The sequence below is a fragment of the Dipteris shenzhenensis genome, chromosome 3 (genome assembly GCF_047967505.1).
Source record: "Dipteris shenzhenensis isolate YYH24624 ecotype China chromosome 3, Dip_SZ_1.0, whole genome shotgun sequence".
Taxonomy (NCBI): domain Eukaryota; kingdom Viridiplantae; phylum Streptophyta; class Polypodiopsida; order Gleicheniales; family Dipteridaceae; genus Dipteris; species Dipteris shenzhenensis.
In genome coordinates, this window is record NC_141598.1 from 43,249,225 (window position 1) to 43,275,044 (window position 25,820).

The 25,820-nt window shown below is 48.4% G+C and overlaps 1 protein-coding gene across 2 annotated transcripts in view; it reads right to left on the reverse strand.

The window, feature by feature from the left end:
- Window positions 1–3,232: 3,232 nt before the first annotated feature.
- The window catches only part of TPC1 (two-pore channel 1), a 274,779-nt gene continuing 252,191 nt past the window's right edge, over window positions 3,233–25,820 (reverse strand). Inside the window, exons 23-26 of one of the 2 annotated variants that reach the window (XM_087372597.1) lie at window positions 20,303–20,340; window positions 3,835–3,962; window positions 3,711–3,759; window positions 3,233–3,559 (exon numbers count right to left, since the gene is read on the reverse strand). In XM_087372597.1, coding sequence (XP_087228723.1) covers window positions 3,893–3,962; window positions 20,303–20,340 — 108 coding nt within the window. In that variant the 3' untranslated portion in view covers window positions 3,233–3,559; window positions 3,711–3,759; window positions 3,835–3,892. The other variant, XM_087372596.1, reaches the window with a different exon arrangement.

Consider the following 25,820-nt stretch of genomic DNA (forward strand, 5'->3'; position numbering starts at 1 on the left):
CATGTTTCAAGATTGGACTCTCCTTCCACTACACTCATCCATTCGTCCCTTGAAGCATTCTCATATTACAGTATCATCTTTATATAAAGTTATGTTGTCTCCACCCCGGGCATCAGACAGGGCTAATCAAATTTGGCATTTGCGTCATCCCCTCAAATGGTGGAGAAAAAGATTGAAACAGATTTGGCACTCCAAGGTCCCTCTACGACAATAGGTCTTTCTCTAGCGTGTTTTGCTCGGAGTTATTCCATCTGGACAGCTCTTATCATGCAGACGTATTGCTCCAGCTATTTGTCATAGATGTTCAGCTCCAAGGGAATCTCTCTCATATTTTTTGGCATTGCTATTTGGGATCTATCCTCGACGGTCGGATTTTGAAATGTTTTTTAACTGGATTCGCTACTACTGGGCACTCTGGACTCTCTGGGAACATAGAAATCACATAGTCTTTGGTGATCCGATTTTTCTCCTTTTGTTTTTTTTTTGGTCGTTCTTTGCAGCAATCGCTTTTCGATTGTCTGCAAACACGATGCATAGATCATGATGTATATTGGTCTTACATGGAAATTTTCTCCTGATGTACATTTTCAGCTTACCCGCTCTTCTGGGTTAGCTCTTTTGTGTATCCGTACTTCTATGAGAAGAGACTCCCATAGATCTGGCATATCCACCAACGAGTAGCTCAAACCTCTCCGGATCTCTAATCGGTAGAGTCCTGGTACAAAGGTCGAGAGGTGGGGCTGGATTGTGGAAGATGAGCCGGTAATGTGAGCAGAGAGTGGAGATATCAATGATGAGGGGATTCCATTAGAGTACTGGAAAGAGGGCTGGCTTAGAGGGAGAAGTAAGAGGGAAGAGAAAGAGCGTATCTGGGGACTGTGAATTGGGTGATGGAACGGCTGTCGGTGTAGCAATCAATATGGCTGTCGAGGTAGAGATAGAGGTAGAGGCTACAGCTGTAACTGCTGGAGTCGATGATGAGGATCCCAAGGTGGAAGCGGGTGGTGATGATGATAAGGATGGTGGCCCCATCGAGGTAGGTACTGTGCCAATCTTCGTCGATGATGAGGATCCCAAGGTGGAAGTGGGTGGTGATGATGATGAGGATGGTGGCCCCACCGAGGTAGGTAATGTGCCAGTCTTTGTTATCGCTTTGCTGTCCACACCGAGTCCACTCCTATTGACACGAGTGTTCACGTCCTCTAGAGTCAGTTGCTTTGGAATCTTGTCATCTTTCTTGTTTCTTCCTTTATCCTTTTCTTTCTCGTTCTCTCACTCACCTTTCCCCATCTTGTGATGCTAATTCAAAATCCTTTTTTGTTGTTGGTAGGTACGTAGGGCGGCTGCAGCCCCTCATGTGGGTTCATCAACCCACGCACACTTCCTCATTGAAAGAGAGAGGTCCTAGGAGCAAGGAGTGGGGAGTGGAGAGGGAGGGTTGAGGGCGGAGGGTGAGAAGGACTGAGTGGAGGTGGGAGGATGTAGGAGGAGGTGGAGGACTGCCGGGCGGAGCTGCAGGTGCAGGCGGGGGGCTGCGAGAAGGGGGGTCGAAGAAGGAGGCGTGGAGCAGCAGTGGGGGGTGATGCAGGAGGGCAATGGAGGGGCGAGTAGGAGTGGGTCGAAAGCAGCACGGGGCAGCAATGGGGGGCGGAGCGGCGAGGCAGCAGAGGAGGCGGAGGCGAGCAAGGGCAGAGCGAGAGGTGCAGGAGGGTGAGCAGGAGCGGGGCGGAAGTAGCAGGGGCGGAGCGGGTGATGCAGGAGCGGAGCGGGTGGGCAAGCAGGGGCAGAGCGGGAGGGTGAGCAGGAGTGGAGCGGGAGGTGAAGGGACGGAGCGAGAGATGAAGGAGCGGAGCGGAGGGCCGAGCAGGAGCAGGGGGGGGGAGGGAGAGAGAGAGAGAGAGAGAGAGAGAGAGAGAAAGAAAGAAAGAAAGAAAGTGTATTATTGTCCACTAAAGGCCAAAATGGGCCCATGGGACATCAAGAACTCTGCATACAAGATAGCACAAAATCAACGTGCCACAAAGAAGAGGCATCGTCGAATATCATCTAAGTGCTACGCAATACAATGCAAGTGAAAGTACATAATGTCAAATCTGAGCCTAAATACAAAGTAAACTAGATGCAAGGAAACCGCCCCTGGGTGCAAAATGGGGGGATGAGTACAATATGCCAATGCAAAGATACAAGTCCAGGTGTCACGGAGTCTGAGAACCAAAATAATACTGGAAATCCTGTCCATCGACTCTGCCTCCTGCTATGAGAGTACAAATCTGAGCAAAGGTGAGGTGAGCGGCTGGTGGGGCGAGATCTCCATGAGTAAGTCTCCTCCGAAAAGCTGCCATCATCCTGGATCGTCTGGAGATGAAGCGACGAGTACGTCCCCTATGTAACAAGATCCTGCGGCGTCTACAAACCATCTCATATGTACATCCACAGGGTGGAGGCATGTGTCCTGTGTGAGCTCTGACCTCCTCGTGCTCCACAGGGGAGGGAGAGAGAGAGAGAGAGAGAGAGGAGAGCGGGTGGGCAAGCAGGGGCGGAGTGGGAGGGTGAGCAGGAGTGGAGCGGGAGGTGAAGGGACAGAGCGAGAGGTGAAGGAGCGGAGCGGAGCGGAGGGGCGCGCAAGAGCGGGGGGGAGAGAGAGAGAGAGAGAGAGAGAGAGAGAGAGAGAGAGAGAGAGAGAGATGGGGATACAAATAGCAAGTGAAAGTTAGCCCAATCATAAAAATCCAAACGAGAATTTCAAAAAATCAACGTTTGTAGCTTCTCAAATTGGAACCTCCAATTAGACCTTCCCATGGGTCAGGCCAAAATCCAATCATCCACTCCCTCATCTTTTAGCAGTTACTTTATCTCATATCTGTATTTTTACATGTGAATACAAGCCACTCCAAAATTTATATTTCTTGTAACTAACAACACTTCCAAGGTTGAAGCCCATTCAGTTGACAAGATCCACAAGGTTAATTTTGCTATCTCAGTTGGAACACTCTTATTCACCTAGTCCAGAAGTGAATCCCAATTCTTCTGATAAAAGGTTTTCCTCACTGAATTAGTGGTCACAAAGGAAACAGAACCAAAAAACTTCTCATGGATTCATTCCGAATCGAAGCTTGACCCTTTTAGTAGCTAACTTTATTATCTCAAAGAGCTCTCATTTTCCTTTTTTGGGAAAAAAAATGTGCTTCTATTAATAAACAACAATCTTGCTGCACAGAAGTCGCACCCCAAGGTCCAAAACCAAAAAAATAAAAAATGCAAATGAATGCTGAACCATATCGAAATTTTTGAACAAAAAGGATTGCCCAAAAGCAAGGCAAAGAGAAAAAAACCTTCCGCGGTAGCACAACTCTTGATCATGGTAGTCAAAGCATCCTCTGAAAGTAAAATGCTCAAAAAATAAGTATGAAACTCCAAGCACTGAAATGCCAACCGGGGGGGGGGGGGGTAATGCCATGTGATGCCAGGCAAACTTTTGGGAAAATTCTGACCTGGCCACCTAATTACCAATACACCATGAAGATATTCACTAAACAGCAGTGCCACGATATTTCATAAACTGCATTGCCAATAAGAGAATCAGAATACAAGAGAGCACTTCTGGAATTCCAGTTTATGCAAAACAATAATGAAGACAATTGTCTAAGATTCAGTAAGTCCTTATGAGGGAAACTCATTCCAATCGGATTAATTGAACCAACTGATGTTACCTTCCCTTCCCCAGAGGACAAGGCTTGTGTTTTGAGGACTTTTTGCATCCTACAAAAAGTAAGGGCCAAGAGTGAGATCTGTATTTCAGTGATCTCCCTAAAAGTGAATAATGAGATATTTTACCTCAAGTATAATATTTGAGTACTCGAGGATGAATTTACAAGTTTCTCTGTAAAAGGACTCAATCCATCTTCTCCAACTCAGCACTTAGCATATGATTAAGAAGCGCATCTACATTTTCACTCTTAGCTCTGCAAAAAAAACGGGAAAAAAGAGGTGCGCATATGTAAAGCCCAACTTGAAATCAATAATAATCACAATTCTTCATGCTCTGTCTAGAAAAATCATTCATGGAACAATGATACCTATGTCAATAAAACCTTCACATGCGATCATGGATTAAAAATACAGACATAGGGGCATATACTAATATGGATGCCAAACTAATGATGAAGCACAGATTGGAGGAGAAGGCTTAGATTCGCATCTGTTTAATCAGACATATGTTGAACTTCCAAAATTGGAGAGGAAAGAAAGCTAGGATGTACAACTCATGTTCAGAGAACATCACATTTCCCTTCACAAATAAGTTACATATCCCATTGAGATATAAACCAGTGATAAGTAGAAGATTCAATCCCCATGCCAACAGCATCCAACAACTAAGACAGGGTCCATAATTCCAACTAAACTCACATGCTGTTGAATGAACACAAGTGGCCCATTGGTCAGTTTAAGGAAACATGCGTTGATATGTCAAAAAATGTAATAAGCTCTTGTGCACTGTACATAATAAAGGGTAGGCACATAGATATGCACTTTTATGTTTTGGTCTGGGTTATGGGATACCAGAGACTACTTCTGGAACTATGATGAATGGCTGTATATATTTCAAGATAAATAAAAAATGTTTTTTTTCGCAGGGGCACATGGAAAATGATGAGAAGCAGTGTGGGTACACCCATATCCAGAGCATTTGTGGTATCCAATGTGTGACGGAGTTTTTTGTGTGTGACTTGATAAATGTTCTTTTATTACCTTGTGTCTTGGGTTTCCTTTGTTATGAGTGGTTTCCATTTGTTGGGGCTCATATGAGTATCCTGTGTGTCAAGGATGGGTTCATTATATGTGATAGATTGTGGGTAAGTGCTAGCTTGAAGGGAATGTGCCTTAAATGTGAATGTGGGGTATTTTTTGCCTTGGTGTATGTTTTTTGGGAAAGGGAAAGAGAGTGGTTTAATGTGAGGTGGCCAGCAAATGTGGGAGTTTTGCATGGATGTGCAAGCTGGCTACAAGATCAGGTGAAACGCTCAAAGGAAGTGAGGAGCTGCCATGTTACGTGGTGGAAGATTGCTAGAGTTTCCAAAAGGGTGATGGATCCGTGGCTGTCTCAAGGAGGAGGTTGGCATGCAAATGGGGGAGAGCCTAACATCATAGAAAAAAGAAAGAAACAAAGAAAGAAATTTTATTAGAGTCTTCGGAAGATCAATGGGTCTATGAGACTGAAAGAAAGAAAGAAAGAAAGAAAGTTTATTAAAGTCTTCGGAAGACCGATGGGTCTATGAGACTGTGAAAATCCTGATACAACGAGCTGTGGTAGTGGAGCTACTAAACGAGCGTCCATACCAATGCAAAATGTAAAATGCAAAAAAAAAGCAAAAATGCAGAATGGCAGTACTAAGTCCTAAGTCCTAAGTACAACATGGTCATGTCGATGGTCGACTATATATCAATCTCAGCATCATCATCAATATCATCATCATCCCCAGCAACAGCAAGATATCAGGATGGATGAGGCAGTCCTCATCGAGTGGGGTAGGTGAGTCTGTGTGTATCCTGGTGGGTCAATGAAACCCTCCGTTGTGATATGTAGCCCTAGTCGCTCAAACCATCTCTCTGTACGTGCATACCAGCACCTCTGATCTCCTCCTGCTGCAAGTGCCATAGAAGAGGATAGAGCTATCCATGGTAGCCTGCTACGCCCCGAGGTATAATCCCCATATTCCCTAACTCGGTACAGATATGTGATGACCTGAAATGCAGCATCTAGCTGTAAAGGGGGTGATCCAAACTCAGCCTGAATGATCTGGTAAGGAACAGATGACTTACCACGAATCATCTGTGATAGCATGAGAACCTGTAGCCGCTCTACACGGGCCCACTCTGTATCCGACAAGTCTGGCCCCCAACAAGGGCTGCCGTACATCCCCGCTGGGCGAGCCAAGGAGTCAAAAAGCAACCCCTTGGTGCGTGGATCCTGAAAGTGTGAGCGGAAGCACTGCCTCTCTAGCCTGGCCAATGAGGCATACCCTCTACTCAAGCGTGCCTGCATCGCAGGTCTGATAGTGAAGCTCGGTCCGGAGAAGATAACCCCAAGATAAGTGTATGATGAAACTATCTCAATAGATGACCCCGCAAATGTGAATTGCTCCTGACGCATGATGGCTCGAGATGTATTGAAGAACATGACCTTGGTTTTACCCAGGTTGACCTTCAAATTATGAGACTCACAAAAGGACTGTAGTGCGTCCAGGTAAATCCAAAAGATGTCAGCTAGTAGCAAAAGGTGTCAAGGAAGGACGCTTATACAAAATGCTAGCTATAGTACCAGATAAACATGCCATGTCAGCTCAACCGTAACAAATGCCACTATCTGCAAAATGGCACAAGAGATATGGTCATGTCAACTTCAAGTACTTGTTAGATCTCAGGAATCAAAATATGGCAATTGGGAATACGAAGCTACAGTTTCTTGGAAAAGTTTGCGAAGCATGGCTTTGGCAAACAAAAGCAAACCAACTTTGGCAGAAGTACCTCTCATGCATGAGGTATTCTTGATTTGATACATACAGATGTATGGGGTTATGCCCAGACCCACAGTATCAATGGTTCACTTTACTACTTGACTTTCTCTGAAGCCCCTCTGCTGAGGAAGACAAGAGAGCCACATCATCTGCATAGAGCAAAATCTGGATCAGCGTGCCCGCAAGAGAGCAACCTACACCCCCCTTTGTCTGCATCACTGTCTCAAGCTCGTCAATGTAGAGGCCAAACAAGGTAGGCGACAAAGGACACCCTTGTTTGACCCCGATGGTACTCATGATCTCGTCTGTCCACCCGGATCCTGCCCGAACTCTGCTAGAAACTCTCTCGTAAAGTGCCATGACAGCCCAAATGATCTCCTGGTCATAACCCAAGTCCTGTAGGCGTCGTATGAGGCGGGCTCTCGGGACCATGGCAAATGCCTTGCAAAAATCCACAAAGCAACAATAAACCCTCTGCTTCCGTACCTCGCCTCCTTGATGATACATCTGAGCGTCAAGATTGTGGTCCATGGTTCCATGATCACGCCGGAATCTGGCCTGTCCTGCTGCTCTGAGTCCTCGACACTCTGCAAGTCTGCTAACCTCGGAGTCAAGTACTGATGCATAAATCTTGGACATGACATGTCCAATCATAATGGTCCTGTAGTTCTCCGGGCTCATAGGATCCCCTGCCTTCTGGATGGGTGAGATAGTGTTAATGGTCCAAGTGTGTGGAAATCCCAAACAAACCGCTTCATTAAAAAGCTTTGCTAAGATCGGGGCTTGGAGGTTAATCCCATATGCAATGAACTCAGTGCATAGTCCCTCATGATCCTTCGCTCGGCCATTATGAAGTTTCATTATAGCATCCTTTACACCTCTTCTAGTGAAGAGGGTGCAGGATGTGGGACGAGGCATGTGTGAGGCTAGGGACTGACTGATTTGGGATGTCATAAAGTGTGCGTGCATAATCAAACCAGATCTGGGTGTCAATGAGTGGCAGAGGGGACTGTCCTTCTAGAAATCTCCGCCAGAAGTCCTTAGAGTTGTTACTAAACAAAATGTTCAGTAGCTCCTCTTCGTTTCGATGAACGAAGTCTAGTTTCTTCCTCCGTACCAGTCTACAGTATTCACGTAGCGTATCTCGTGCACTCGAAAGACTGTTTTTGGTTTCGAATCTGAGTTGACGGCGTAAGGCCTTACACTCATCATCGTACCAACTATTACAGGGTATGATTCCAGGGGGTGGTGGGCAAGTGGAGAGCGGCTGGTGTGGGGAAAAGCGTGAATGGCAGCCTCATGTAGTGAGCGGGTGACAAGGGTAGCACGATCCTCTAAAAGGGGTAAGAAGTCAATATAAGCGAGAAGTATGTACAGACGGCCAGAGTTAGAAGGTGAGTGATCCCGATCAAAGTGTATATCGTGGTAAGTGGAGTAAGCACTGAGTGGGGTGGAAGGTGCTCTGCAAAGGGAGGTGGAGATGCGAAAGAAAAGGTATGTATGATCAGCCCCTAGGGGGAGAGGTGCTACAGTGAAGTCAGTAATGCGAGATGTGAAGACAGGGGATCCCATGATGTAATCAACAACAGTGGAGCCCCCCCCATGTGGAAAGCATGTGAAACCACCTGAAGCGGGCCATCTGTCAAGACCATTATATATAATGAGATCATGTATCCTGCCTAGGTCTAATAGGGCCTGCCCATAGGATGAGAATGGACCTCGCCTGTCAGCCGAAACCCGTAGCATACCTGCCTCCTCAAGGTCAACATCTGCCAGTAGAGTGGAATCATCTCTGAAATCAAGAAGTGGTACCTGACGGGCCCTTGTCCTCGCGTTGAAGTCCCCCACTAGAAGGACTTCTCCGCGGCTAGAAAAGTCAACGATGGACTGATAAAGGGCAGCAAATGGGGATGTCTCATCATCACCTCGAATATCTCTGGCAAAGTGGGAGGTCTCCGGGGGGAAGTAGCAAACTGCGACAAACAGATCCTGGCTGTCCATGTGTCGTATCCGGATCCAAAGAAATCTGGAATGTGTATCTCTCTGCTCTACTGAAATGATCCCCCGAATATGAAAAGGACTGCAACTCCACTTGAACCTTGAACTTCTCCTGTACCCCTCGTCTAATCTCTGTTGACCATGAAGGGTTCTCTAGCTTTCCAGTAAACTTCTCTAGCTTTGCCATGAAGGGTTCCATTCTTTCCAGTAAACTTCTCTAGCTTTATCAAACCATCATGCATAGAATCCATCATCCATCTCTAATATTACATGTTGGGGAACACTCAAAGTTTTGTGCAAGAAAAGAAATAAAATAGTAATTGAAATACAAAGTTGGAATAAGAGTTGACATGTGGGAAGCTAAAACAGAAAATTGAGAGCAAACACCATTTACGAGGAGCCATTGTTCGTGGTTGTGTACTTCCCCCAAAGTCCATTCCCTTGCTCTACACGATTTGACAACTGATAGCTAGGTATCTTTGGCCATGTATATCCGCTGACTATTGGAAGAGGGCATTCTGGACTCTGATGTGTCTCTGTATAGAAGACTATGTTGTGGCCTGTATAGGATTCCGAGAAGTTCCCTGGTTCTGACCATAAGGTACCATTACCTAATACAAATCACAGTAAGGGTAGAGCTACTAAAACGAGCATCATCACCCATGCTGAATCCTAAGTCTGATCATACATAATCAAATACATCTGGGTATGACAATGAAAAGAGAAGTGCGATGGGAGAAGGAAGGAGTGTGGTTGCAAGAAACGCAGTTCAACGTGACGTGCTGGTCTTCTTCAACGATGGTGTCCTCAGGGAACTGGACTCATTGTGAGGGTAATGATAGGCCAATTGCTGATTGTGATTTGTTCTAAGGGAATTGAATGACTTCTTTGCGATACGTACTTGTTGTAGCTTGAGTGACAGGCTAGTTCACAAGAATGGTTTCACGATCGAAGGGAAAATATTCTTGCTATTGAATTGAAAGGTGCTCCTACGTCATTCTCTGATTGACTCTGACTTCCTGATCGTAAGAGAGAAGAACGACTTGTTGCTCGTGTCTTGCCTCCGTTGGTGTGGCGTGAGAACCATCAGTATGCCAAATGATTGATCGAATTGCATTGAGTCAAGAGTTTGTCAGGTTGCTGGCTGAATTACTAGATTTGAGAGTTCATTTGAGATTCTCCTTGGCTGCTCTTCTGAAGTAACTGGATGACGATAAGGCAGAGGCAGTTCAATACAGACGTTGATTTGTCTATGGATCTACCTACGACCACGTGATTGGTGGGTTGTTGAGTTGACAAGGAAGCTTGATCGCTGACTTGTGTACGCCATTAAAAGAGTTTTCTTATTGGCTCCATGTGCAATTGGTGTGAGACAAGAAGGCATCTGTGACACTGTATGTGGTTGGTTCCTGATGCAGATACAGAGAGACTTTTCCCAGTGAGCTATGGGTTCATTTCCTATATTTTTATGTTTCTTGTGCTGTCAGAAGGTGCTTGTGGGTGTTACGTTATCCTGAGATTGCTATTTTTTTTGGGATTGGTGGTTCGTGGGCTTTCTGCTTTGCGTCTGGAAAAGTTTACAATGAGATTGTATCTGGCACGATTCCTCTAATTTTGGATCCATGCTCTAGATGGTGTGCTAAGCTACTATCACTTGGAGCCAAATCACAATGCAATTCTGATTCCATGATTGCCCTGACCTCAATATCTTCCAATCTAAAGATTATCTGTTGTTTTTAGCCGTGTTCCTCTTTTGTTTTATCATCTTTTTTGGCGATCCTGCTGGGGAGCACACAAAAACACTGTGGGTCGAAAATATTTTGGGAATATCTCCCTTGCCCTCCGTCTGGCCGTGCCCCCTTGCCCTTCAGGTCGCCCCCTCCAGGCCGCCTTCAGGTCACCAGCTAGGTCGCCAGCCAGGCCGCCGCCTACAGGTCGCCAGCCAGGCCGCCAGCCAAGTCGCCAGCCCGGCGCCGCCATTCAAGCTGTTGCTGCTGTCCGCCCTTTTCCTTTTGCGCTTCAAGATGGGCTGCATCAGGGCCCTCTCCGGGGCTGTTGCTGCTCGTGGTTCTAGGGCATTGGTGGAGTTTCTGCTTCAGCATTGAACGGACTGTTTTCAGGCTTGGGTTTGATCCTCATTTTGCTATCCCACGCAGGCTGAAGTTTGGGGCATTCAACCAAGTTCTTGGGGATTGGCTAGTGTGGTTGCGAGTTCTTGGTGGGTATTTTCTGCAGAGGTAGCTCCTCCCCTCAAGACAACGCAAGCTGAGACAATGGAGGGCACTAATGCCACTCCCGTCGCCGAACCTGAGGAGATTGAAGTCACAGTTTCTTTTCCTCCCGACATTGTGCAGATGATTGAGGCAACAGAGGAGGGTTTTCGTTTGACGCATATCATTGGCTTTCTACCCGGTAGAGGCCAACAGTTACGTGATTGGGTGTATACCAACATGGCCTCATTGGGTGTCTCAGTTACGGTTTTCCGATTGCTTGGCAGAGGATACTTTTCTTTTGGCCTTCAGTCTGCAGAGCAGACTCAAAGAGTACTTATGAGCTCTCCAATTCAGTTTCAGAGCAGAGTCATCCATTTGTGGCCTTGGCGGAAGCACTTCGGTACTACTTCCCCGGGACCGCGCCAGGTCTCTTTTTGGATGCTTTTCCCTGGACTTCCTGATGAGCTCATCTCTTGTCGTAGAGCTGTGGAGCATATGGCTAGTGTGGCAGGTACTGTCATCCCATCAGGTGCTAGACTTTCATATGCTCAGTCACTTGCTGGTACAGGTGTTACGAGGGTCAGACTCACTTCAGAGTTCCCCCCTCCTCGACCTTTGCCTACTTTGATTTCGTACTCCACGGGAGATGGGGTCTAGATTCAGCAGAGGGTTTTGTACGAAGGTCTTCCTGATCAGTTTCTCTTCTATCGGAAGAGAGGTCACTTTATTAGGGATTGCCCCAGTCATCGGCCTCGTTCAGGGACTCCGGATCCATCTCATCCTACGGGTGACCCAGAGCCTACAGTTCAGCCTTCAGCTTCGACTCATTCTGCAGAGCGAGAGGAGACTCCTCCAGAAGAGTCTCCAGTGGACTCAGAGGACTTGGAGGTGCCCCCAGTGGTACAGCTTTCACGGAGAGCTCGGAGGACACGGAGACAGAGGGAGAGCCAGCAGCACGAGCAGCCCCAAGTACGAGCTCAGAGATGGCAGAGAGTTGAGACACATGTGCAGGAGACCCCAGAAAGGGGAGATGTAGAGGACCATACGCAGGCAGGTCATGACACTGTGTAGGAGATGGTAGCCCAAGGAGTTGAGACACTTGTGCAGGAGACCCCGGAAAGGGGAGATGCGGAGGACCATTCAGGTCACGACACTGTGCAGGAGACTGTAGCTCAGGATTTGATGACTCTTGACACTACTACCCCGGAGGTTCAGTTATTTGTTCCTGAGACAGTTATCCAGCAGGAGACTGCTCAGGCTGTTGTTACTGTGATGGATGCCTCTTCCCAGCAATCGATTGAGAGAGTGGTATTTCATGACACACGTAAGAGTCAGAGCCCGTTTCAGGATCTCATGCACTTGTATGAGGTTCCCTCGAGACCTCTTTCTCTTCCTCGTCGCACAGTACCTTCCTTTGTTACTATGCGGAGCGTCCTTTTAGACACCCCTCCCAGTACAGCCTCGTCCTCGCAGTTTTTCACTCCTGGTTTATCCAGATCTTTTGCGAGTGTGGTCACAGATTTCGCTCAGTACCCAGACAGGCGTGAGGATTGGGAGATCCTAGCAGATGACATCGAGCGAGATTATCAGTCACCCACGCTGACAGGCACCTCGTCGTAGATTCTTCCCCTTCCTCTCACCTATTCCAGGAGTAGAGTTAGGATGCTCAGCACTTTTCAGCTCTTCGGGCTCCTAGACCTGACCCCAGGATGGTTGATAGAGATCTACCCGTTGAGTTTTGGCCCTTCTTGGCTCGAGGGGTTACCACAGACTCCCTCACCCGATTGGAACTTCTCCCAGTGTTTTGCCAACGGTCAGAGGAGGTAGAGGAGTACTTGGGATCTGTTACTCTTTCCAGAGAGGGGCACATTCTTCGTTTCTCCGCAGGTAGCTTCCGATCTCGGGGGAGCGAAAGCTGGTCAGCTGAGTTACTTGACAGCGAGATTGCTAGACAGCTCATGAGCATGACTCAATTCTCACCGGTTCACTGTATTGTCGGCTCGCAGATTCATTCTTGCCCTAGGACTCTCCGACTTGGCTTCGGTGGCAGGGCCTTTCTGTTTCTGTTCTTTGAGGTTTAGGGAGATTTTGATGTGCCCAGGAGTGCTGGTTGGTTTGACTTTCAGCTCCTCAGTTCGCACCAGAGTACTATTCCCTTGGATGGAGCCATTTTACATGAGTTGGGGCAGATTTGGAGTTCCGACTTTGGATTGCGCTATCAAAGAGAGTTTTGTGTCAGTGCCACTGGCACCCCCTCACTTCCATCTGATGTCTAGGTTGTCCATCATTTCATGGAATGTGAGAGGACTGAACGGCCGCAGATTTACCTCAGATGCAGATGGTCGTAGATCGGGTGTTCCTAGATTGCAGTTGCTTAGGGACTCCCTTCGGTTTATTTCCTCAGGGTCCCCTCCAGACATTGTGCTTATCCAGGAGCATAAGCTCTCTCAGGACAGGATTGACAGATGCAGATCCTTACTCAGAGGACAGAGCTGGACATATTGGAGCCCGGTGGATGGCATGAGGGGAGGAGTATGCATTTCAGTTTCAGCCAGGTGGGCCTCAGAGATCACCCAAGAGGGTACACTAGTGGAAAGCACGGCATGTTATGTTATTCTTCAGATTGAGAGCACAGCAGTTGGTGTTTTCAATGTGTATGCCCCCACGGATCCAGCCCACAGACGTGCTTTTTGGAGACAGCTCAGAGAGTCCCTTCCTCAGGCCGACACCTGGATTGTTGGAGGAGATTTCAACATGGTTGAATTCTCTGAAGACAAGTTGGGCCAGTTAGAGGGTGGCCATTCTGACAGGGAGAGAGTGGAGTGGGATAGTTTTGTTTTGCACGTTGGACTTCACGATGCAGCTCGATTGGACGACTTTCATCACTTGGCTGACAGTCTTCAGTTCTCTTGGTCCGGGGTTTTACATGGCTCTCTTTCTTTGGTCAGACTTGACAGGTTTTATGTTGGCCAATGGGGCCAGACCAGAGGAGGACAGATTGGGATCCGCCCGGGTTATGTTTTATTTGACCATGCTCCAATCCTATTGCAGATTCTCCCTACCTCTCGTTTGGAGAGCACAGGCTCTGTGAGAGTTCCGGACTTTGTTTTTCAGGACGCAGAGTTCGTGGAACGGTTGAGAGGGGCTTGGTTTTCAGAGGACACTCCTGTGGATCAGGGCTGGTTGATGTGGGTAGAGAGGGCTTTGGCTAGAGTAAGCATGGCCTGCCAGTTGAGGGCAAAAGAGGAGAAGGAAAAGCTAAGAATCAGAGATCAGAACGCAAGAGCGGAGGTATCCAGACTTCAGAGATTGATTCAGAGTTTTCCTCATTCTCTTTTCATCAGAGGGCAGCTTTCGGAGGCTCAGGAGAGACTAGAGGAGATTTAGGGCAGGAGGGCCCAGTTCAGGTTTTACTCCCAGCAGATGTTCTGGATCCAGAAGGGGGATAGATGCTCTAGAGAGTTTTTCAGGGCAATGGGTCAGAGATACTCTTCGGACAGCCTTCGTAGACTTGTGGATGAGGCCGGGTATCTTCAGACGGATGAGATCACTTCCGATTTCTACTCCACTCTTTACACTACCGATCCAGTCACCGAGGAGATGATCAGAGCTAGAGAGGAGATTTGGAGTCATGTCCCCCAGATGGTCTCAGACAGGATGAGTCATGTTTTGGATAGCCCACTATCACTCCTGGAGATCACAGACGCGTTACATGAGCTACCCAGAGATAGATGCCCGGGGGAGGATGGTTTGTCGCCACTTCTTTTCAGAGCTCTTTGGGATACGATTGGGCCTCATCTATTCTCTGCCTTTTCAGAGGCTCTCGATTCAGGATCTTTGGGCGAGACATTATGCACAGGTTTGATTTGTCTCATCCCGAAAGGGGGAGACAAGACAGTCCTACGCAATTGGAGACCCATTACACTTCTAGGGACAGCCTACAAGATCCTAGCGAAGACCTTGGCTCTTCGCTTAAAGCCTTTGCTGCCAGATATCATCAGAGCTACTCAGACAGGATTTGTCCAAGATCGGAGTATCTTGGATAACATCTTCACCTTTTGGGAGGCCACTCACTGGGCGCAAGAAAGTCAGCAAGAGATTGCAGTTCTTCTTCTCGATTTTGAGAAGGCTTATGACAAGGTGGACTAGGGTTTCTTGGAGGGCACTATGAGGAGGCTAGGCTTCAGTGCTAGATGGACTTCTTGGGTCTCCTCACTTTACTCTCACTCTTCTAGCAGGATGGTGGTCTGTGGAGGCAGAGGACCGGCTTTTCAGCTATCCAGATCAGTACGACAGGGATGTCCGCTTGCACCTTACCTTTTCCTTTTCGTAGCGGAGGCTATGGGATACTTTATGCAGGCTACCAGTCATGGCACTTTGGGCCTTAATCTGCCTATCTGGCAGGAGCAGGAGCTTCTGGACACTGAGTTTGCTGACGACACGGCACTGACAGCCAGAGGAGATGCATATAGTCTTGCTACTGCTGCAGACTCAATTGACAAGTTCTGCCTAGCCTCAGGGGGACTTGTCAATTGGAACAAATCAAAAGGCATCTGGACTGGAGCTCAGCAGGATACCCCAGCATGGGGAGGAGACAGAGGCTTTATGTGGATACCCAGAGGCACCTCCACGAGATATCTAGGCTTCCAAGTTGGCATTGAGGTGTCCCCGACGCATCAGTTTGCCCCAGTTCTTGAGAGTATTCGGAGGAAGCTAGCCTACTGGAGTACGGCTAGACTTTTTTTGGCCGGAAGAGCACTGGTACTCAACCAGGTTCTACTTGCGACTATGTGGTACATTGCGTCATGTTGGTGCTTTCATGCTGACTCGATTCGCCAGGTGAGGAGATTGCTTCGGAACTTTCTGTGGAGTGGTGGTGATGGTTCTGAGGACACTAGGGCCAGAGTTTCATGGGATACTATCACTTTACCCTCCTCGCAGGGAGGACTTGGGGTTCTTGATCCGGAGATGCAGAGCAGAGCCCTTTTAGTCAAACTTCTTGTTAGAGGTTTGACTCCAGGAGATCAGCCGTGGAAGTAGTTCCTACTGCATGGGATTCATCAGTGCACCCCCAGAGCAGCAGGCCAATGGGCAGGTAGAGTCAGTTGGATCTTCCTGGCGGACCAGCATTCTCAACCTTCCTCACCACTGGTAAAAAGGCTTATTCAGATCTGGGATCTTTTTCGACAGCACCTCATCAGAGCAGTTCCCTCCTCCAGAGAGGAAATTGCCAGACAGCCACTTTACCATAACCCCCTGGTTCGGTATCAGGGATCTTCCCTTGGTACAGAACTTAGGACTCCCTTGGCCAATTGGCATGCTCAGGGGGTTGTGACAGTTAGAGATTGGTTCAGGGGAGGTGTGGAGATATCAGAGGAGGTGATCAGAGATAGACACGGGCCACTTCGATAGATTGCTGCTACCAGATTACTGATCATGAGAGCTATTCCTCAGCAGTGGAGGGATATACTCACAGATCCTACCTATGTTCACCCCATCTCTACTTGGTCAGGTTGCTTTAGTGAGGCTGGGCTATGCATCGGAGTTCGTTTAGGACCGGCACTGTTTATCTATTTTGAGGCGGACTCCTCTCACAGATTGTATCCCACTCAGCCCCTAGATCAACAGGAGCTCCTTTGGCAGAGAGTCAAGGTCATTGGTTGCCTGGGTAAGGAATAGGCCACAGATCCTTCCAGGTTGACCATTGCAGAGGATATTAGATGGAGACTTTGGATTTTTCAGGGTCGACCTCTTGCGGAGCATGACTGGGACCCAGGTAAGTGGGCATGGCCTGCTCCGGTGGCAGGCGATCGTCCTCTTTCCTTTTTCCAGTACTCGACGAGGGCAGGTTACAGGCTTCAGCAGAGAGACTCTCATCACCTACCATCTGCCTCCCAGCATTGGCGCGCACAGGGACTTACTGCAGAGCTCTTGCTGAACTACTGGACTCACTTTTGGGGCATCAGTAGAGCCAGGAAAGTCTCCTACTTTCTTTGGCTCACTATACATAGAGGCATACTTGTGGGTACTTGGCTTCAGCAGATGGGTAGACCCTCCTTGTGTATGTGTTGTCAGCTTGCAGAGGAATCTAGCAAGCATTGTTTATGGAGCTGCCCCAACTCTAGAGTGGTCTGGACAGGTATCTTCAGGTTGTTCTCATATGTTACATCCGAGTCTTTTCTCATGACATGGGGTGCTGCCCTTTGGGGGAGAGGACCTGGAGCCTTTACTGTCTTTGAGTCAGAGCCAAGAGACCACGGTTTCTTCATGCAGCGTTGCCAGAGACAGGGTCCCACAGAGGCCAGCATCATGGAGCCACAGGATTTGCTTTTGGTACCTGTACCAGCTCAGGATTTCCTGCCTACTTTAGCTGCAGGGTCAGCCTGGGAGGTCATTTCCAGCATTACCCTATGGTGGATATGGTGTTCGCGATGTTCTTTTGTCCTTCGGGGCCATTTATGCACGGAGGCTGACACTCTCGCTTCCATTTGGGCGGAGATTATCTTCACTCTCAGGAGTCAGTGGGAGCGGTGTACAAGCACCTCTTTGGCAGCTCGTGGGAGACTTATATCCTTCGTGAGGACATGGGACTGCTCCTTGTTTTTTCATTTGACCCCTTTTGGGATGTCATGGCATTTTAGTCCACCACCATGCCCTTTTGCCACATTGTTGAGGCAAGGGATAGAGTACTTTCTCTCCCACAATCTCTCACCCCTTACCCCACCAATAAGTACCTGGCTATGGGCTGATCTGTACAAAGAGGAAACACCTCTGATCCAAACATCAGTGAATCCAAAGCGTAGTAGGGTGCCCTCCAAAAAACTCCAATCTACTCTGTCATAAGCTTTTTCAAAATCCAACAGTAGAATGGCAAGATTCTGGCCACTCTGCACGGCCCACTCTGAAGCTTCCCAGAAAGAAAAAATGTTATCAAAAATACTTCTGCCATGCACAAATCCCGTCTGAGTGTCGTGGATAAGATCAGGGAGAAGTGGCTGCAATCGGAGGCTGATAGCCTTGGCCAGAATCTTGTAACAAGTCCCCAGAAGTGTGATAGGCCTCCACTGGGACAATAAATTTCTGCTACCTCCTTTTGGGATAAGGTGGATGAGGCCCTCTGTAAGCGATTCAGGCATCTCGCCAGAGTCCCAAATGGCCTGCATGGCTGAAGTAATATAGTCTCCAATCATATCCCAAAATGCAATGAAAAAAGAGGGAGTGAGGCCATCTAAACCTGGGCACTTGCCCTTGTGAAGGGCTGAAAGTGCAGTCCTGAACTCTGTGTTGGTGAAAGGTGCGTCAAGTAGAACATGCATATCCGGATTCACCAACACTGGGATACTCTAGCCAAATAGCCTGTCTAGCATCCTCTATATCGTGTGTCTCAGGATCAGCAGTAAGGAGGGTGGCATAGAAATCTGAAGCTATGCGTAAGACGTCATCTGGCTCTGTCTGTAAAACCCCATGTGAGTCAATAAGCTGAGATACACTCTCTCTACTATGTCTAGGGCCAAGAGTAGAGAAGAAGTGTTTATTGACTCTACCACCCATCTGAATCCAGAAGGACTCCCGTGCATGAAAGGCATACTCTGCTCTCTGATCAAGCAATAACTGCAAGTGAGCCCTCGCTGCAGCAAGGCGCTCCTGAATCCAAGCATCTGAAGGCTGTTTCTGCTCTTCCCTCTGCAAAGCTGCTAACTGCTGGCATACAAGGTGTTTTGAGTATCCTATTGGAAGAGAACAAGGAGAATATGATCTTGTGGGAGATCTCTCCATGAGAAAACCTGATATTACTTTTGGGCAAATGATCAGCTTATGTCCCAAATTGGAGAAGGAATGGAGGCGAGCAGTGAATCCTCGCAATAGGGCTGCCCGAAAGAAAACAGTGAAGTTGATGGCTATGTCTGAGCTTTCAGATATTTTGCCTCCAGATCACCTCCAAGGATTCATACGTGCACATGTGTATGTAGGACTACCCTAGGAGAGAGGATTTGATACCACTCGTGGAGTTTGTGAGAGTAAGAAGTAGAGTAGTACTCCTTGAATCCTGAAAATGCACTGCATGGGTTTGTGAAGAGTCACAGAAGCATGTAAAGATCCACCGACAACCTCCCTATGGGATTTACATCTACCTCAAGACACATGAAGATCAATTATATAATAACATAGTACTAGGAACTAGTTTCTATGACATAACCGTACTCAGTGCTTCTCCATATAGCATTTTTGCATGTGGAATCATTCTTTGTGCCATGTGGCAATTTCCATTTTAGCTTTTGCATATTACACATCATGCACACAATGATCATAAAGTTAAGGGCACTATGAGCTTCCAGAATTTCCTGCTCTCTAGACTGTCTCTAGTCTCTGGCCTATATCATAGGTGACTCTTGTGCCTCACACTTGTTCCACGCTTTTCCATTATCTATGAAGTAGGGTATTCTGCTAGCATAAGATCAGCATTGCATTCCTTATGATATTATACTTTACCCTTTGGTTCACAATTTTCTGCCACATTCTGTGGACTTCATAGACGAACGATTTCATCTCTCCTACCAGTCCTTCACATCCATGAGAAATTTCCAATCTCTATATACAAAATCGGATTTATTAAAAATGTATGGGGAGTGATATACTCTCATGTCTATAGACAACCATATCTGAATCTAAAAAATTGCCATTGATATACAAATCTTAATCACGTACGAGAACCATAAGACATTGTTCCAATAAGACCTCTCCAGCCCAAGACTAGTTGATAGAATCGGCTTCATCATTGTCATTAAAAAGCCAGCAAAAATAAACTACGATAATCATTGAATGATCATTAGGGTCTTTGTTATCAACAATGAAGGATTGTTGAGGTAGTGTGTTATTCTTCGGCAAATATCTTTCCAAATACCCCTACTCCCCCTCCTTCTAGAACTGTGCTGTAACCAGGGTTCATCTATGCCAAAGACAACGAGTGCATGTTTCAATGAAAGAAGAAGATGCAGTGTTTCTCCATTTATGATGGCAAAAAGTGTCGCATCCTCATGTACAGCTGAATGAATAACTGATGTCTGTCATTATCCATTCAAAATTGCAAGAAATGTGATGGAAAAAGGACAAACAGTTGTTTGGCAGGGCGATTGAGGATACATGGACATGGTCCTTGCATGGTTAAATTTTGAGCCTGTGTAAGAACAGAGTTCCACAAACATGCATGCGCACACACACGCACAAAAAATAATGCGTCATGCAAAACCTACTGCCAAACATTGAAAGTTCTGGAGTTCAAGGAAGCTTGCATGCACAGGTATCTGCAATTACAGAGAAGATTGATACTCTGAAAAGATCCCAAGGGCATATATCAGACCGTAGTAAACATGATCGACAAAAATCAGATGCCCAGTGCAATGCATCATGACTATCAGATATGGAAGAAATATTAGACATATAACTCACAAGCTTTGAATAAAAACCAACTTGGCTTGGAAAAGTCTTGATTACACACATATACACACACGTTTATTTATTTATTTATATTTACATGAGAGAGAGAGAGAGAGAGAGAGAGAGAGAGAGAGAGCATACTGGCGAGCCCTTTCTAGATACTCTTTTTGTCTTCCCAACTGCACATCCAGAAACATAACAAAGCAGTGTCCAGGCATGTTACAAGGTGTTTCAAATTCATTATTAAGACCCAAAATAGGGTTTCTAGCCTATCAAGAACATATGTGAAAAGAAGTACCAAGGTTGCCATTTCAAAATCATTATTAAGATCCAAAACAGGGTTCCTAACTTATCAAGAACATATGTAAAAAAATGGTTATCAAGATTAAGATAGAGAGAAAGGAAAACCATAAAAATAATTCTGAAAATTAAATTACAAACAGGGCCGAAGGTGCATGAAGATTTCTGATCATAGAATGCTCACGAAATCACATGCAGAATCAGAGTCTTCTTATATGAGAATGACAGAAAATGGGTGGTGGAAAGGCCTTGCTTTTGGTGTTTCTGGTAGGATATGAAGGAACATAGTGGTGGGAGAGAATCAAGCTAACACTAGGAACGAAAAGGAAAGATAGCAAACATAATGAAATGGAAATAAAATGGAAAGGAAATGAAAGCAATGAACAAGTACTCACATGTAGACCAAAGTAGCTTGTACTTGAATGAGTTGAGTGATTTGACAAGTGACTAGTACAATGCCTTTAAAGGATAGGCACACACACACCTTTTTTTTTTTTTTTGGTGAGAAGAAATCTTTTATTGCTGTAAAATAATTACATTCATAGTTACTTCGAAAATGGAGTAACTACTACTCAACTAAAGATCTCAGTATAAGCTGTATACACATCCTGATCAATCAAACGAGTCTGAACACAATCATAGAATGATTGCTGCAGAGATCGTTTGAAAAAAATAAAAGATGAAAAAAGTGGATCACCAAAGACTCTATGATTTCTGTCCATCCATAAAGTCCATAGTGCCCAGTAGCATACCCATACAAAAAATAAGTCAAAACCCTATCTTGCTGGATGAAAACCAAACAACCATAAAAGTCTGCCAAAAGTAACAGTAGGAAATCTCGCTCGAAGCCTCTGTCGGATGAGAGCGATGAAGTCACAAGTATGTGGACAGAACCAAAAGATGTGAAGCACAGATTCAGTAGAGTGCAGGCATTTGTGACAAACAGCCGGAGCAATATGTCTGTGTGCGAGTAACTGGCCAAATGGAAAAATGCCAAGTAGGACTCGCCAGAGGAAAAGCTGTTGCTGAAGAGGGACTTTGTAATGCCAAAGGAGATGCAGCCGTTTTCTCCACCACTTTAGTGGGCGATCCATATGCCAAACAATATTTGCTCTGTCAGAAATCCAAGGCGGAAGTAATAACACTTTATACAGAGATGACAGTGTGATATGTGAGAGCTTCAAGGGACGGGCTGAAGAGGAGGAAGAGTGTAAAATCCAATCCTCAAGCCTATTCTAAGGTTCCAAGCGAGGTACTGGCAAAACCGGTTGAAGCTGAAATCCTGTGCCATAAAGGACGATAATGAGCCCCCAAACCGTATTTGCTAGCAGCCATAGAAAAAGATAAAAGTGTGCCATCATCCTGAAGTACATCCGCCACATATGAAATGCCTTCGAAGGAGAGAAAATAAGAACATCTGGGTTCTTGAATGGCCAAAGAAGGATGGAATACTTTAGACCAATAAATATTCTCAGCCCTCAAAGAGTTTCCCGATAGAGAATCTCGGCCATGCCATTCCAAGTGGGATAAGATATGTTTCCAATCAAGAAGCAAGCGAGAGACAAAAGGGCAGCCTCTGATCTTGCCTTGGATAGAGCCAAATAGGAAATCCCACTGAGTAGCCTGCCAATGCCCAAAGGCAGAAGTATGAATATGTAATAAGAGAGAGCGAAACTAGTGAATGCTTAGTGGAATCAGAGCTCCTGCGAACTCCTCCCCTCCCTCGCTCCCGTCTACCCCCCCCTCGCGCTGCGCGGCCCTTCCCTCCACCTCCTCCCTTACCGCCGCCTCCCACGCGGCCCTCTGCCCCCCTCTCCTCCCCCTCCACCCGTTGCTCCGCTCCTCCCCTCTCCACGCTCCACTCACCCCCGCTTCCCCGCTCCGCTCCCCCTCCGCTCTGCTCCTCCCTATCCTCTCCGCTCCTCCCCTCTCCGCACTCAGCTCCCCCACCCGCCTCCCCTCCCTTGCGTTGCGCTACCACCCCCCCCGCCCTCTCCTGCCCCCCCCGCTACGGCGCAACGCTGCCCCCCCCTCTCCCCCCCCTTCCTCGCCTCTCCTCCCCACCCCTCTCGTGCGGCGCTGCCACACCTCCCCTTTCCCCTTCCTCTCACCCTCCCTGTGTTGCGCTGCCCCCCCCCCCTCCCCCCTTTTCCTTCTCCTCCTCCTTCCTCCGCCACCCCCCCCTTCGTCACCACCTCTCTCCCCCCCCGCTTCCCCGTACTTCTTCATCCCTCCCTCTTCCCTCCCCCCCCTCCGTACCAATCCCCCATCCTCGCCTCTTCTGTTTCCTTCTCCTTCCCCTGACTTTGGAGCGTTCGCAGTTAGTCAGTGCGGTATGGCGGCCACGAGCCCGAAACCGGTGGCCCAGACGGACCCCCCCTCCATCAGCCTATCGCGTCACACTGACAGAGCATCAGGTCTCCTTGGTGAAGCAGGCCGCCACGGACTTCTCCCAGACATCCGTTTATGGGAGAGTCATTGGCTACTCCCCTTCACGAGCAGACATTAGGGACTGGTTGCAGTCCACCCTCTACCTTGAGGACAGCCACATTGAGGAGGTTGCACTCATGGGACATGGCATCTTCTGGCTCAAGCTCTCCTCAGCACAGGCTGCGAGCGATATGGTCAGGCGATCCCCTACTTCTGTGGCCGGGAAGATCATCCTCATGGTCCCATGGTATAGGGGTTTCAATGTAGCGGACTTCGATGCCCGCTTTCGCATTCCTCACCATCCAATCACCCTCATCTTCCCACGTCTTGCAACCGAGCTTTGCCCGATCATCAAGGACCTGGGGGCACACTTTGGCTAGCCTATGCAGGACACCTACGTTGATGCGGCGGCAGCCCAAGGGGTGCCACGTGTCAAAGTGGCAGTCCTCGATCCGCAGAGCATCCCCTCGGAGTTCGAGATTGAGACGGACTCAGGTGTGGTGACGCAACGCATTATGGTCACTGGTCGCCCAGATCAGTGTCTGAGATGCCACGGCTTCGGGCACCAGGCGCGCTCCTGCCCTCGCTTCACGAGGACAGAACCTCAGAAGGCCCCCATCCAGGCAACTCAGGATCCCCCCCGCCACTCATCGACACCCCCACCCCCTCCCAAAACGGAAAGGAAACAAAACAGGGCCAAAAAAGCCTTCCCATCTACAGCAAGAGCCCGCTGTGGTCACCAATCAGCAGCAGCCCGGTAAGGGGAAGGAGAAAGGGAAGGAGAAGATCAGCCAGCCTCCGCCTCATCCTTCACCCCGCCCTCCTTCCCCTCCCCCCTCCTCCTCGGTCCCCTGACCCCCACCCCCTCCAGGATCCCCCCCAGCACCGGTGGTTTCTGCTCCACTTTCTTCCTCGAGCATGATCCAGAGGGACCCCCCCCTCCGCCTGAGCCACCTGCAGCCCCGAAGCCAGCACAGACCTCCCCCGCGCCTATCCCTCCTGGTCCGGCGGAGGGGAGAGGCCCTTCCCCGCAGAAGGCCAGCACCCCTCTCTCTGGTTCAGACTCCTCATCCTTGTCCCCACGCCCAAGGGCTGCTCCTCGAGCTCTACCTTTGGAGTTTTATCGAGCAGGACCTTGGGATTATTTGGATGCAGCGGGTATTGGCTCCTTCCTTGCATGCCTAGACATCAGCACCTTCTTCCTCCACAAGGGGGCGGAGGGTAAGGTGTCTGTCCTTGCCCCTCACGATGGTCCTAGCTATTCCTTCACTATCTCCAGTGAAGGGAATGAGCAATGGACGAATGAAAATGTTTGGGAGACGATACGAGATCAGTCCCAGGAGCAGGTGCAGGACTGGATCGGTAGCAGAGCAGCGGAGCTTCTTCAGCAGCAGTGGAAGGAGGGTGACGTTCGTCTGAGATAGCGCCACAGCGCCAAACGTTTCCGACTCTTGGTCATTATTCGGCCACCTCTGGAGTGGGTCTACGCGGATGGGCTCCGCCTGTGGAGGACCTTAGAGGTAGCGGGTTTCTACAGTATTTCCCTGGCAGAGGTGTCGAGCTGGTTAGAGAGAGCCTACCACCACGGGATGAAGGGCCTCTCCCCTCTGTTGAAGGTTTTAGAGGATGGGTCCGATGATCCGGCCTCTCCTTCGAAACCCTCACAGAAGCGCCTTTGTCTGCACACTAGACATCCTCCGACCACCTCGACATCGACCGCAAGCAGACAACTGTTTGTGGCCCACCTCCCCTCCTCATGAGTATACGCATTATCTCTTGGAACGCCAATGGGTTCCACTCATCAGGAACCCGCGGCCCAAGGAAGATGGTGCTCAGACAAGATCTCCAGCCAGCCTTGGTGGGAAGGGTAGATGTGCTCCTACTGCAGGAACACAAGCTTTCGGCTTCTCAGACCAGTATTTGTGGAAAGGTCCTCACAAGACGATCCCACACCTACTGGGAACCTTCGATTGGCGAGCAAGGGAGGAGCGGGGGTGTCTGTACCTCCATCAACGCTTCTCTAGTTCAGCATGTGTGTGGTTTTGGCACTCTGATCCCACGACGTGTGCTTTGGGTGGGCTTGAATATTGAGAGATCCTGTATCGGCATCCTCAATATCTATGCCCCGACCAATCTCACACGGAGAGCCGCTTTTTGGAGATCCTTGACAGACTTGTTGCCAGAGATGGATTCTTGGATTGTAGGAGGGGACCTCAACAACCTTGAGACCCTAGAGGATCAGTAGGGACGGGGCCCAGAGTTCCTTGGTATAGCTTAGGCAGAGCAGGCAGATTGAGACTCCTTCCTATTCGCAGTGGGAGGTTGGGACAGCTGGAGGGAGCCTTCCTTTCGCAGATGGACAGGGAGTTTGGACTTCTCTTGGGGTTACAGGAGGGAGAGAGGCAGACTTCTGGAGCGGCTGGACCGTTTCTATGTCAACGATTGGGCGCTTGGCAGAGGTGAAGAGTCAGGAGTGGTTCCAGGGACGACACTCTCAGACCATGCCCCAGTCATCCTAGTCCTGGACTCACCCTCTCACTCCTCACCTCCACGCTCATGCCGGATCCCTAACTCCATCTACTCCAGAGCAGCGGTTCACAACAAGATAGTGGACCTGTGGGAGCAGGATTGGGACCCCACCGGGATATGGCAGCACAGGTAGCTCAGGCGCTTGCTGAGTCTAGCCTCATTTGTTAGCAAGAGGCGATTCAGGTCAGGCAGCAGTGGGCGAAGGAGAGGGGTCTCAGACGAGATCTCGCTTCGATTCAGCGGATGCAGCAGTCTTCTCCAGGCTCTGAGGAGCTCAGACAGCAGGAGGTTCGGGCCCGAGCCATGCTAGAGGAGATCACCCAGCGTCGCTCAAAGTTCTCGTTTCATGCTTCCAAGTCCTTCTGGGCTAGGAAAGGCGACAGGATGTGCAGAGAGTTCT